The following is a 13,883-nucleotide window of genomic DNA, read 5'->3' on the forward strand; positions in this document are numbered from 1 at the left end:
AAAAGGTTTTTTTTTTTTTTTTTTTTAACAGTTTCAGTTAACAATATAACAATACTGCTTTAAAGCGACAAAATTTCATGTTTTAATGAATAATATCAAATAAATACAACTCCACAGAACGTCCTTGAGGATTCAATGTTATTTCTCTTATGAATGTACTTATCAAAGAAATATTGTATCTGCAGCTGCCTATAATTATTTAGTTTTTATACCTCTGTGTAAATCCACAACTTCTGCAATAGGCTATCAGAGCTAAATTATACATGGTAACTGTTGTTAGTGTTAACTACAATTCAGTCATATATCTGGGAGGGTAAACAGGCAGTTCTAATCAATTATTAATATGAAAATGAGTTGAGGCCCAGGTTCCTTAAAGGCAGAGTGCATCCAGAAATTAAAACACATAATTCGAAACCCGTATAAACAATAAACCTGTATAAATCCACTGTGGAGAACACACAAAAAATATGTTTAGCAGAATGCCCAGGCTGCTCTTTACCATAAAATGAAAGTGAATGGTTTCATTGTATGGAAAAGTCAATGAAGTAAATATTTTTTGCCAAAATATTCCTTTAATCTATTCATGCCGTACTAGGTTTTAACTAATAGCTTAGAATGCTTTCCTTTTACACAAACCAGACATTTTAAACAGAGCTTAGAAAAGATGCATTAAAATTCACAGAAAAGTGGTGAAAAGATGGTTATGTAACAGGAATCCAAGACTTTTGACATCATCAAAACACATCCAGCGGGAATTAGGCAAGCCATACTGTACATCTGCTCAGGTTTCTGAGGCAGGTGCCAAGAACGATGCCAGTCTATGTGACACACACCCACACACCCACTGTCACCTTCGGACGCTGGTTGTGAATCCACTGCCTGTTTAATTACAGAGTGGTGGCAGACGTGCCATGGATCAGAATGTCTGTGTGGGATGTGTTCAAAGAAACATGGCTTAGTATCGTTTAGAATTCTGAGGCTCCTACAACAGATCTTCTACAACAGACCAATCTGATTTGCATGTCATCTTGCATTAAATGGCAATCAAGAAACTGAGCAAGACAAGCGAACACGGGTAAGCGGTCCATTGCAAACTGCAGACCAAAAAGGCTAACAGTAAGTGCATATGAAAGACATTCAGCCAAAGATTTGCACCATGTATTTCCAGGGAGCCACTATTCATACTCTCAGTCACTGATATAAAAAAAATCTAAAATCTAGGTTGCATTATGCTAACGCAATATTTAACATGAACTAACAATAAAGTATAATTTTACAGCATTTATTGCATTTATTATCTTGGTTAATGTTAATTTCTACATGAAAATGAAACATAACATACATTACAAACATTAAAATAATTGCAACCAAAGCTAAAATTAATAAATTAAGGTATCATTGTGCTTAATTTTAAACACTAAAATACTGCAATTGTTACTTTAGACAAAAATAACTGCAAAAAAAGAATAAATAAACAAATAATTGTGCTACTTTTGACATTTAAATAACTGCAAAAAAAAGCTAAATGTCTCGTTGTGCCTCATTTTTAATATCAAAATATCGCAAATTTGTGTTACATTTTTAACATGAAACAAATGCAACCATAGGTAAACGAACATTCAGCTGAATGTCAATGTTGCTTATTTTTAATATTAAAAATTTCTGTTAAAAAAACTTTTAATGCAACCTAAGCTTAAGATAAGAAACGAAAGTTTAGCTAAATGTCTCATTGTGTCTCAACTTTTAATATTAAAATGTACAATTAAATTATGAATATAAATATTTAGAAATGAAAATGTATATAAATCTGTACATCAATAATGATTTTTAATGGCTTTGTTATGCAAGCATGTAATATGTGAAAATATCATTACAATATTTTAATATTAAAATGCATCGCTTAATTTCATACAGTATGTTACAGATATTCGTCTCTCTATCCACAAAAGGGTCCTTGCCTGAAAAATGCTGAAGACCCCTGATTTATACATCTATCCATCTGTCAATTTAGACCACATGATTCAAAAAAAAATATTGGATTTTATTTTATACAAAAATATATATGATATTAGTTCATTCAATAAATGTGGATAGCCATTACGGCAAATAAAATCACACCTGTAATGTTGTCTGTCCATCAAGAAGGTTTTGAACTTCATTTTACCACCATACAGTAAACACAGTTAAAAATAGCTATATCATACATCAAAGCAGATCCCATTTGAGCAGAGGAGCAAACTAAAGCTCCATTTGGAATATCAAGGGAACACACCCCTGATTCCTGGCTGCATTTAAAACACGGGTGGATTCGCCACACTGATGCAAGTCATTTCTAGTACATCTCTATGAACAAACTGCACATTTTATAAAATAACTAGACAAATAAAGCAATAAAAGAGTAAGTTATTAAGCTAAAATAATAATAAAAAATAGCCATTGCACAGAGGGGACACTCCTTCTACCTTACATTTCATTCTGTAACCTTACAGTTCAGCTTCATTTGCATGAATACAAACCAATAATATTAAACTCCACAGGGGACGAATATGTAACCGATTATTGATCAGATTGAAAAGCATGTACGCGCTTGTAAACTATGCATTTTAATTAAATGCGATATCAAGTGATTTGTTAAAATCGGTGTGACACATTTAACCCTTAATATGACTAAATATATACACTACATGTATATTATACATAACCAACAGCTGGTTTAAGTAATGCATCCATGCATGAAATAACGTAGGCTACTTACCTCCAACACACAGCAGTGACATCTCTTTATTTATTATTATTCTCGTCCTTTTGCGTTATTTTAGATAATAAAACTGCTATTAAAACGAAGTATGGATTTTATTTTTACGTTGAGAAACCTCCCCTTCCCGTTATCAAACTCTACCCCAAAATATACAAAAATAACAGCAGCTGCTATTCCGAATCCTGCAGATAATTCAACCCGAGGGTGTTTAACCACCCTCTCGACGTGAACCGCTGTTAGTCGGGCTGTGTGATTTTTAGCGCGGTTTTTTCAGCCGCTCGTAACGCGACGCACAGCCATCTTGTTCAGCACCGCCGCCGCGAGGAGAGCTACTACCGTGACGTCACGACCCAGGCGGCGCTGACAGCAGCAGAGCACGCGGACGCCTCTCCGCTCCTTTAACCCAGCGGAGGCTAACCAAAGTGTGTGGAGCAATGATTAAGAACTGTAAATTAATAATGCTCGGCAATTAAAAATATAGTTTTAATTGTAAATGAATTTTTGGGGTCCGAAAGAGTCCAATGCCTCTTTTTAATCCGTCGAAAAACCTACTTAAAGAAATAGTTCACCCTAAAATAAACATTCCAAAATTGTCATAAATTACTCACCGACATGTTGTTCTAAACTCGTGTGACTTACTTTCTTCGGTGAAACAAAAACGAAGAGTGAACAACGGCCTCAGACTCCATTAACTTGTCAAAAAATATGCTGTGAAAGTGAATGGTGACTGAGGCTGTTTGTCCGCAACATTATGTAACATCTCCTTTTATGCCAATTCCTAATTTTATGAGAATATTAAATAAAAAATAACGCTACAGAGAATTTTTTACTGCAATTGTCTTTCAAAAACTGTGGTTGCAATTATAAAATAATAGCCTACTTTTTCTTGGATTTAAAGTATTAAGAGTTAAATCATTTAAAAAATACATTGTATGACAGTTGTGACTTATTAATCATTTTATATGACTTACATTCGTTTTGGCTGCATTCAGTAAGAGAAGATGGACAAAGTCATATTCAATTCTTAGGTCTGGAGGAAAATTTTGTTAATTTGATATACAAAATTTTTTTTTTAATGTATAAGATGTATTTTTCTTTTTTTTTTTTGATTAAGGGAACACTTCCTTTTTTTTTCATTAGAGTACAGGACTATTTTTTATGTTGTGGCCAATGTCACCCTCTACTGGATAAACATACAGCTCAAAGCTGAATAATGTAATGGAATCATAAAAAAAAAAAAAAGTAAAAATTATTGCCAGACTTTATCTTTTTTCATCACAAGTTTTTTTTCATATTAAAATAATTGATACAATCCCCCCCCCCAAAAAAATCCATTCAAGTACATCACTAAAGCAGTGTAAACTCTTGACACCTGAAATATTTTAATGCTAGAATTCACCACCCTTTGCAATGCCAACTGACTTATGGTTCGTTCAAAATGGAATGCAACAACAAAAAAACATTATTGAGGAATATTATTTCAGAAAACATAATGATGAGGAATGTTACTCAATGTTTAGAGTAAAATTCATAAAATTCATGGAGCAATTCTCAAGAGGTTCTTGCAATCCACAGCAGTGTGCAGCAAGGGTTCAGAGGTCACCCAATGTAAAACGCTGCACTTTATATTTCATTACAACTTAATAAAGACAATATTACCTTGTAAAAAAACATAGCATGCCTTTAAACCATGCTTTCCGTGATTCTAAATGGACTTAGTCTTTCAATGAACTGCTGTAATTGTCAAAACAGCAATATGATGCATTAGATTACATGTAAATGATTTTAGAATCCGCCGCCAACAGTGTTACAAATTAGCTTATTGGCGAGTAAAAATATCCAATTAAACCGTATGGCCCGTTACACCTTGTGAGGCAGAGCATGGGGGTCCCGGGCCTTCCAAATGCTTGGGACGTTTAGATCTCACCACAGCTATAGACATGTTTTCAAAGCTTCTCACTGGAGGAAAATAAAGAAGAAGAAAAAGATGTCTATCAGATAACAAGCTTACAAGGTCATAAATGAATCTCCAGCAGCATATGCATGATCTTATGCAGTTATGGACAGAAACAAAGTATTTTTACATTCGTACTGTACTTAAGTACTTGAGTATTTTTATTTTCGGAAACTTACACATTTAATTCAAAATTTTTTCATTTACACTTATTGGACCCTTGAACTATCAGTCATTTTTTGAATTTATATTTTTGTATAGGCCTATTTTTGTTGACATATTAGAGTCAAAAGTTTTTAAAGAAAAAATTTTGAATATCTCTTTTTATCACTCCAAAAAATCTGAAAATACTGTTGACAGCCAGGAAAAAAATTTATTTTATTTTTTTTTAGAATTAAAATGTTGTATAAAATTAGGCAAATAACATATGAACAAACCCCTTTGTAAAAACCTAATTTCAATATTTTTTAAAGACATGTAACCTACAGATCCAAATAGATAAAGTGTAATAAAACAAATATTTTTGCAAAAAGTTTCCTTTCCACTAGTATGAAATAACATGTTATGAAAAGCCAAATAATAATAATAAAAAAGAAATAATGGAGGAAAAAAAAAAGATTTGCCTGTTTTTACTTTTAATACTTAGTACAATAGTAATTAAGGGGACAGTTCACCCAAAAATGTAAAATCTGTCATCAAGTCATGCTCAAGTTGTTCCAAAGCTTTCTTTCTTCTGCTGAACACAACAGAAGATATTTTGAAGAATGTTGGTAACCAAACAGTTGATGGTAGCCATTAACTTATGGAAGTCAATGACTACCATCAACTGTTTGGTAGTTTCAAAGTGTCTTCAGTATTTTCATTTTTGGGAGTGAGCCTGTTATTACGAAATCTGTATTTTCCCTCAAGTACTTGATTTTTGTACTTCCTCCAGCACTTGTCTTATGGTGCATACTATCGCAAACCAGAGGCAGAAATAGTTACCCGTCTAGGTGAGCCAAGAGCTCTTGTAGCTTGAGGACTAAGGCGCGATGCTCATGAGGCCTGCTCTCTAAAGCACTACTCAAGCGACTCAGGTACGAGTCCAGCGTTCCAATCGATGGTGTCTCGCCCGTGCCTGAGAAAAAAACAAAGCTGTTTCTCACTGCAACACAAAAATAATCTATCATGGTACTGGTATTATGGGCACTGTACAGTACTGACCTGGCAAAGGCACAGTGGCCAGGCTGTTGAGCAGTGTCTGTTTGATCGCCTGAAGGTGGCGCTGTAGAGCTTGCGTGCGCAGCTCATCCTGGCCCAGCTCAGCCTCCAGCCGCTCTTTAGCGCTGAACATGTCGGCAATGTGCTTCTGGAGAACCGCATTCTGCTCTTCGAACTCTACATTAGCCTTGCGCAGTCGCCGCAGCTCCGCTTCTCGTGCTGGGAAATGCGCAGTTTTAAGAATATAGCTTTCCATGTTTATGGTTTGTTCTAAGAAAGAAAAAAAAAAAAGTAAAAGAAAAAAAAAAAAAAAAAACTATGGAAATATCTAGGTTTAGTAACACAAGGTCATAAAAAAAAAAAAAAAAAAAAAAAAAAAAAAAAAAAAAAAAAAAACGTACCTTTGTTTTGGTCCAAAAATTCTTCTGTGAAAATAGGGACGTCAAATCTGGTCGTTAAGTCTGAGTTCTGAAGGAAATAGTTTCATGAGGCAGATTGCAAGAACAATTTCCATGCTTTACTACTTCAGGAATGGGGCGAGAATGTTTGAGAATTCAGGCTTTGTTCATATACTTACCTTAAAACCTGTAGATCCTGAACTGTTGGCATTGATAATGACAGAAGTCAACTCCTCTGTAAAACAAACAAACAAATGATTCGCTCTAAAACTAACACTTGCACCATTACTAATTTTGAATTGCACATTATAGCATACTCGTTAAAAAACAACAACAACAATCACCAGAAAAGTGCATGCAAATAACACCCCCTAAAAAAAGAGAGAGAGCGAGCATTTTTACCTCTCTTAATTCTCTTGTCCTGAACTTTTGCACATGTGATCTGATAAGCTTCACTTTTCTGATACTCCCTGAGTTCTCGTGCATATTGCATTTTGTCCCTTTCGGCTTCATCTAGGTACCGCTGTTTAAAAAACAAACAAACAAACAAAAATTCAATTTCATCAGAAGGATGAGAATCCAAGGAATAGTTCACCCAAAAATGAAAGTTTGCTGACAATTAACTCACCCTCAGGCCATTCAAGATGTAGGTGAATTTATTTCTTCATCAAAACCAGAATCCAAACAGCTGATAAAAACATCACAATAATTCACAAGACTCCAGTTCATCAATTAATATCTTGTGAATTGAAAAGCTGCATGTTTGTAAGAAACAAATCTATCATTAAGGCACTTTAATTTTAAACTGGCCAAAATACAAGCCCATAATCCATAGTAACGTTTCCTCCAGTGAAAAAGTTCATCCCCTGTTGTCGTCTCACATAAAAATCTACCAACATATTTCTTTAGAACTGTTTTTGCTCGTAAATGGTGCTTCATTTGTGTATATTTCCCTCCTGATTCAGATGAGACAACTCACTCTAGAAAGCAATATTATGGATAGAAGGTTCATATTTTAGTCAGAAGCCAGACGTTTGAAGTTAAAAACATGTTGCTTTTCACTTCACAAGATATTAATTGATGGACTGGAGTTGTGTGGATTATTGTGATGTTTTTATCAGCTGTTTGGACTCTCATTCTGACGGCACCCATTCACTGCAGAGGATCCACTGGTGAGCAAGTGATGTAATGCTAAATTACTCTAAATCTGTTCTGAAGAGGAAACCAACTCATCTACATCTTGGATGGCCTGAGGGTGAGTAAATTTTCAGCTAATTTTCATTTTTGGGTGAACTATTCTTTTAAGAGGACAGTCAATTCACACACACACACACACACACACACAAAAATACCTGTTTATCATGAGGAGCCAAACGGCTCCATTCTGCTCCGAGTCTCTTGGTGATTTCTGGGAAGGGAAGATCCGGGTGAAGTGCTCGGATGTGTTCCCGTCTCTCATTCAAGAAACGCACGTAACCAGTAACCGGAGCCTTGGGGCCGTTTGGTAACACCTTCTTTCTCTTCTTCCCTTTTGGCCAGCCTCGCTTCTTTACTGGCTGTGAAGTCGATTGGTTCTGTAACAAATCAATTCAAATTGATATGAATCAAATATGGGAAGAGCATATGAGGAAAATATGAGTGTGCTTGACTATGCTGACCACAAAACCTTTTACAATGATGCAATTACACAGCTGAAGTACTCTGTTATATATAATAGACAAGATTATTGAAGAAGTCTAAGGAATCCCGATCTTACCTCCTCTTGTGCATTATCTGTGTGTTGAGAGTCTTTAGATGCAGGAGCATCAGTTTGCTCTTGCTTTACACCACCCATTACATGAATTCAGAAAATTCTGGGACACACACACCAAACATAAAAGGGTAGAAAATTTATTTTTGTTATCTTTAAATATAATAAATGTTAACTGAAATAAACTTGAAATAAAAAAATTAATTAAATAAACTTATTTTATTTCAGCTATTTGCCAAGACAACATTTCTCATTTTCATTTAGTTTAACTTGATGTACTAAAATAACTAAAACCGAAATAAAAATAAACAAACTATCTAGATATATACATATAAAAAAAAAAAAAAACTAATAAACAAAATTACTTAAAAAGTAACTAAAATTAAGAAAGAAAATATAAACATACGTAAAAAAGTAAAAATATGAATAAAAACTATCATAATATCTTAATAATACTAAAATAATGCTGTCTAGATAGACATCGTGTTTGGAAACACTGCCATTATTAAATAAAGATTGTTGGCTTATTTATTACGTGTTTTGTTTGCATAAAATATGTAGTAGGATGTATGTGCAAACAAACATGCATGTGAGTTAGAGCTTGAGGTGCATTAATGTTTAAAAATTACTTTTCTCTGCATCACCGGTTATTATTATTATTAGCTAAAGTAGCATAGTAGGCTAACTAGCCTCTGTTGAAGCTCAGATTAAATAAATTAATGGCGTCCTTATTACGAGAGATTATTTTATTTATATTCATACATATCTATTTGTATTTATCAAAATCTCCCGTGCATTTAATACACAATATTTCCACTTACCTAAATTAATGCCTGTTTTCTTAACTCAAACGCTAGCTCAGCGACAAACGTTGGTTTGATTGACAGTTCCTTCCTGGTTTTGATTGGTTTGCGGGTTTGGGTAGGCGGGGCGAATGGCATCGCGCTTCATTTGCATTGCGCATGACTGAAAATAAAGTTATTTTATGTAAGAGTTTTGTCCATTTTCTGCTATGACTAACTTACTCAATTATATTCAACAGTTGGGCCACTAATTATGGAGTGAATATATAATAATATTGATATATGAATCAATTAAGTCATATTTTCGTACATGTACCCTTTTATTTTCTTCCATCAAAGTTATTTAATCCAAACAAAATTGTCTTTAAAACGTAGATGTATCACATAAATGAATATCCAATGATTTTCCTTGACTTTTCCAGCATCTTTCCAGTGTTTCATGATAAGGTAGCAGCCTATTAAATAATTTTATAGGCTAGAGATTGTTGGGAATTTACACTTGTACGTCAGATACAAATTCTTGGAATTTAAATAAATACTTATTAGTGTCTTCCAAGTGCCAAATAAGACCCTCACGAAAATTAACCATGGTTTTACTACAGTAACCATGGTTTAACTATTTTATTTTATTTTTTGCCATAAAACCACTACAAAGTTAATCATGGCTTTATTACACTTGCAGTAAATTACAACAGCACTTATAGCCTAATTATGGCTCTGTAGTAAAATCATATTACTGTAGATTAGTAAATACAAAATGTATACTGTGGGAGAAATAATTAAATATGATTTTAGAAAGAAAATTTCCTAAATTAAATAATTTTATTGTCACTGTACTGAAGTCAAGGCAAACTATTATTAAGATCAGCAATATATTGTTTACACTACTCCATGATGTTAATTCATCATATATTTTTTTTATAATTATTTGTATCTAAACTTGTATTATTATTATTATTTCATTATCAATATTATTGTAATAGGCATTACAAAAGTGCTTGTGTCAATTGCTGTTAATGATATTATTTCACTGGTTTGCAGTAAGATTTTACACTAAACAGATATCTAGCCAACGGGGGAAGGAAGGAAGGAAGGAAGGAATGAACGAATAAATTGTGATTTAAGATTTTACATAATTCACAATTTATAATTCACATACATTTCTATTACAACGGGGACCATCAAATTATATGTCTTTTCATAATAGACTAATAATGAAAAAAAAAAAACATTTATTGGAAATTATTTACTTAAAAAAAAAAAAAAAAAAAAAAAAAAAAAAAAAATAAGAATCTGAAAAATTGCACTCGTTGATTGATCCTACAGTTATATTTAACATAACTGTTAACATTTACATTTCTCATATGGTTTAGATAATTTCAAACACTTAATTTTTGCCATGTGGGAAAATATACTCTCTTAGTTTCATGCCACTTTCCACAATCACACTTCCTAAAATGAAAAATTTCCACGAACACCTGCCTCCTCTACAATAAAGCATTGGCTAGAGAATAAAACTGTCACATCCTAAAAATGAAAACTAAAATTAATTGTAGGCAGGAAGGCCAAGTCAATTAAAAGGGGCTCGATGATGTTCGAGTCTCTCGTGTGAAGGCAGTCATTTGGCCAGTATTTCTGGTTATGCGCTGTTGTGTATGTTTATTCCAGCAAAGCCTGCAGTGTTCACCATCCAAGATGGCTGCGGGTGAAAGCAATAGCCGATCCTCATGTCTAAACTTGTCTACTTCGGGGCCACTTGGCAATGCACCGCCGAGCAACAGCGCCCATTCCTCACCCGCAAGCAACGGGGGAGCCGTGGGTGCAGCCGTTGGGATGAACCGGAGCGCGGGGAACTCGAATCCCCGGTCGGGCCCGGAGAACGGCGGAGGCGCCGAGTCTGCGGTGAGAAGCACGCCGAGCGCGCAGAACCCTCCCCGGCAGTCGGTCGGTCCGAGCGGAGCGACTTCAGGCGCTGCGTCAAACATGACGGCGACACCATCATCATCCTCCTCATCCTCATCCGCGTCTACCGCATCCTCCTCCGCCGACGCGTCCGCCGCCATCTCCTCGCTTCCCAGCAGCCCGGCTTCAGTTTTGGTTTATCGAGAGCCGGTCTACAACTGGCAAGCGACAAAAAGTACAGTGAAAGAAAGGTTTGCATTTTTGTTTAACAACGAAGTGCTAAGTGACGTCCATTTTTTGGTTGGGAAGGGAATGGGAGTGCAGCGCATTCCAGCGCACAGGTAGGGATGAATAGCGGTCTGTTTGTATGTTTTACTGGAGTCTTTTTAATCATTCTGTATATTGCAATAAACTAAGCTTATGGCAAACTCTCACGCTCGATGAATATAAACTAAAGCATTTGTTTCGGCGAGGATAAATCCATATTTAATCCTCAAATGGCCGTATTTACAGTCCGGTCCCGTTGCTCTTCGCAGATTTGCTCTCGCTGTGGGAAGTGCCGTGTTTGATGCCATGTTCAACGGTGGCATGGCAACAACGTCGACCGAAATTGAACTGCCAGATGTGGAACCGGCTGCATTTCTAGCCCTTCTCAAGTAAGAATGGGCCGCGGAATGCTGCGCTGCACGCTTAATGCTATGTCCTGCTGTTCTGTGTGTTGACCCCTGTTGTCATAACGTCCTTCAGATGCCCTCTGCCATGTAACTGCGGTCAGCAGACCCTTGCAAACATTTACCATGGCATATACACGTGATTTCTGCCGATATAGCATACAGTTTCTGTTCCTACTAGTAGCCTACAACAGTGTAAGGAAGCTTTTGGATTCTTTGTTAGTTTTAAATAATTGTGCTGGCTAGAGCTATGATATTTTGACTGAAATAAACAGTTACTGTGGTAAATGTTTGTTATAAATCAGAACTTTAAAATATACTAGCCATTGTGGACAGACGTAATAACTAGTCTCAAACCAACAATTAAACAGGGATCAATAATGTATGTCTTTTTATGTCTGTGCCTGACTATCTATCTATCTATCTATCTCTTTGACAGCTTATTTATGTCTTTCTGTGAATCAGCAAGTCTATAATATTTTTTTTCCCTCTTGCAATTGCAGATTTTTATACTCTGATGAAGTGCAAATTGGACCAGAGACCGTTATGACCACACTATATTCAGCCAAAAAGTACGCAGTACCTGCTCTCGAAGCCCACTGCGTCGAATTCTTAAAGAAAAACCTACGTGCTGACAATGCGTTTATGTTGCTTACCCAGGTAATCACAGGGCTTTGAGTCCGAGTTGATATTGGCACTAGGAACTGACATATTGGACGGCACCTTTGTTTCAAGTTTGTTCCCCAGCCATTTTGAGTCCCCATGTTTGACAGCTCCCCTTCAAATCCTAGCAAACAGCGCCTCCGGCTTATTGAGTGTGTTAGTTGTCTGCTTTTTTTGCGCGCAGTCTATTATAGATTATATGAAAACATGGTTCCTTTTGCTTTCAGGCACGGCTTTTTGACGAGCCCCAGCTGGCTAGTCTCTGCTTAGAAAATATCGACAAGAACACTGCTGATGCGCTAGCCGCCGAGGGCTTCACGGATGTCGACCTCGGTATTGCTCTTAAGTATCAAATTTCACAACAAAATACAGTCAGAAGAGTGAGTCAGAAATAGTGTTTTATGTTCCCTCCGGTGCAGACACCCTCATGGCAGTCCTGGAGAGAGATACGCTGGGGGTGCGGGAAGTGCGCCTCTTCGGGGCTGCGGTTCGTTGGGCAGAAGCTGAGGCCCAAAGGCAACAGTTACAGCCCACGCCGGAGAACAAGCGTAGAGTGTTGGGAAAAGCTCTTTCCCTTATTCGCTTCCCCCTCATGACTATTGAAGAGTTCGCAGCAGGTAATTTTCATCAGATCCTTGATTATGAAACAATTTCCTGAATGCTTTCCTGAAAAGTGGATCTGCAGTATTTCACTTGACCGGCTAAGCTATAAGGCTACCCTGCAAACAAGCCTGCAGTGGCCCTTTACGGGCCCACTTAGGGCAAGCCTAAGGGCCCCCAGCGGGCTGCCAGCGCAGGGCCCCTGAGAATTTGCTCATTGGCAAAACGTTGGCCCCTTAGCGCTGGCCCTGCACGGGAAGCCCTCACTATGCCCACACAGGGCCCGCACTATTAATCTACAACAATACATCTGTTTCACTTTAAATAATTTCCAGTTACTATAACTTAAGTCTTTGGAAAAAAACTGTTATTATAGATCTGAAATTGATGCAGTCACCACATAACTAATGTCTGTATTGTCAAAAATGTACAGTAGTCAAAGGGATTTCAAATCAATGGATTTATTAAATACAAAATAGAAAACATTCAATTCAGGTTAATACAGCTACATATAGCCAAAAATGTAAATACACAAAAGTACAAACAAAAAAAAAAGAAAACAAACAAAGCAATGTAAGATTGTAGGATTTCGTCATGTGAAAGTTGATGTGTGCTTATCTGTAGTACATCAATGGTCCATAGCTGAAGTTGACTGATAGCAAATGAATAATCCAACCTCTTGTAATGAAAACACGCCACGGCTCTCAAACACCAGACTCTTTCTAACCAGGAACAGTCAGAAATAGTCCAGACTATGGTCCCACGTCAAAAAGAACTTTAAATCCATTCTTGTAATGAAAACACGCCACACCTCTTAAACACCAGACTCTTCCTAACCAGGAACAATCAAAAATAGTCCAGACTATGGTCTCACGTTGAAAAGAACTTTAAATCCATATTCAAACTGGACCATGATGTGGTGAATGACCAATAGAGTCCTTCTAAAATGCATACAAATACACTGTGAAACTTTTAGCATCAATCTAAACATAGGCCATACATACATGTAACATCTCTGCAAAAAAAAAAAATAATGTACACTTTTAAAAAAACAACTCGTGTAGACTGGGCTTGAAATAACACATTTCCCAACCAGGACACAGCACAATGTGTTCAGCAGGTGAGCCATGCTGGCTATTGCTGCTTGCTATTGCTAACTCCCTCTACCACATGGCTTTACTTAA

The 13,883-nt window shown here is 36.3% G+C and overlaps 3 protein-coding genes across 5 annotated transcripts in view; 1 reads left to right on the top strand and 2 right to left on the bottom strand.

Annotated features, from left to right (window-relative positions):
* Window positions 1-2,975, bottom strand: part of LOC107719588 (protein unc-13 homolog A-like) — a 43,658-nt gene extending 40,683 nt beyond the window's left edge. Inside the window, exon 1 of the mRNA XM_016527058.1 lies at window positions 2,756-2,975. Within this exon, the coding sequence (XP_016382544.1) occupies window positions 2,756-2,777 (22 nt within the window). The 5' untranslated portion in view covers window positions 2,778-2,975. The remainder of the gene's footprint in view (window positions 1-2,755) is intronic.
* A 1,043-nt stretch (window positions 2,976-4,018) lies between these two features.
* LOC107719660 (SWI/SNF-related matrix-associated actin-dependent regulator of chromatin subfamily E member 1-related-like) lies at window positions 4,019-8,977 on the bottom strand. The gene is made up of 9 exons (XM_016527146.1): window positions 8,882-8,977; window positions 8,067-8,163; window positions 7,663-7,884; window positions 6,713-6,833; window positions 6,490-6,545; window positions 6,314-6,380; window positions 5,916-6,131; window positions 5,697-5,829; window positions 4,019-4,717 (listed from the first exon to the last, which is right to left on the bottom strand). The coding sequence occupies exons 2-9, from the start codon at window positions 8,142-8,144 to the stop codon at window positions 4,705-4,707; spliced, it is 906 nt and encodes a 301-aa protein (XP_016382632.1). The 5' UTR covers window positions 8,145-8,163; window positions 8,882-8,977; the 3' UTR covers window positions 4,019-4,704.
* Window positions 8,978-10,287: 1,310 nt separating this feature from the next.
* LOC107719589 (BTB/POZ domain-containing protein 2-like) overlaps window positions 10,288-13,883 on the top strand; it is a 7,556-nt gene continuing 3,960 nt past the window's right edge. The window contains exons 1-5 of one of the 3 annotated variants that reach the window (XM_016527059.1): window positions 10,289-11,106; window positions 11,302-11,421; window positions 11,940-12,096; window positions 12,327-12,432; window positions 12,519-12,716. In XM_016527059.1, the coding sequence (XP_016382545.1) occupies window positions 10,505-11,106; window positions 11,302-11,421; window positions 11,940-12,096; window positions 12,327-12,432; window positions 12,519-12,716 (1,183 nt within the window). In that variant the 5' untranslated portion in view covers window positions 10,289-10,504. Of the gene's footprint in view, window positions 11,107-11,301; window positions 11,422-11,939; window positions 12,097-12,326; window positions 12,433-12,518; window positions 12,717-13,883 lie in introns of all 3 variants that reach the window. The other 2 variants (XM_016527060.1, XM_016527061.1) reach the window with 2 other exon arrangements.

Source organism: Sinocyclocheilus rhinocerous, unplaced genomic scaffold (genome assembly GCF_001515625.1).
Source record: "Sinocyclocheilus rhinocerous isolate Xijiao unplaced genomic scaffold, SAMN03320098_v1.1 scaffold1294, whole genome shotgun sequence".
Taxonomy (NCBI): Eukaryota; Metazoa; Chordata; class Actinopteri; order Cypriniformes; family Cyprinidae; genus Sinocyclocheilus; species Sinocyclocheilus rhinocerous.

What these genes read in the sequence shown, in the direction of transcription:
- LOC107719660 (XM_016527146.1), bottom strand. Translation starts at nt 8,144, where the DNA reads ATGGGTGGTGTAAAGCAAGAGCAAACTGATGCTCCTGCATCTAAAGAC. An exon ending in TGGCTCCTCATGATAAACAG is followed by an intron (nt 6,834 to 7,662) that starts GTATTTTTGTGT and finishes TTTTTTAAACAG; the next exon opens with CGGTACCTAGATGAAGCCGA. An exon ending in ATTTTTGGACCAAAACAAAG is followed by an intron (nt 6,132 to 6,313) that starts GTACGTTTTTTT and finishes CGCATTTCCCAG; the next exon opens with CACGAGAAGCGGAGCTGCGG.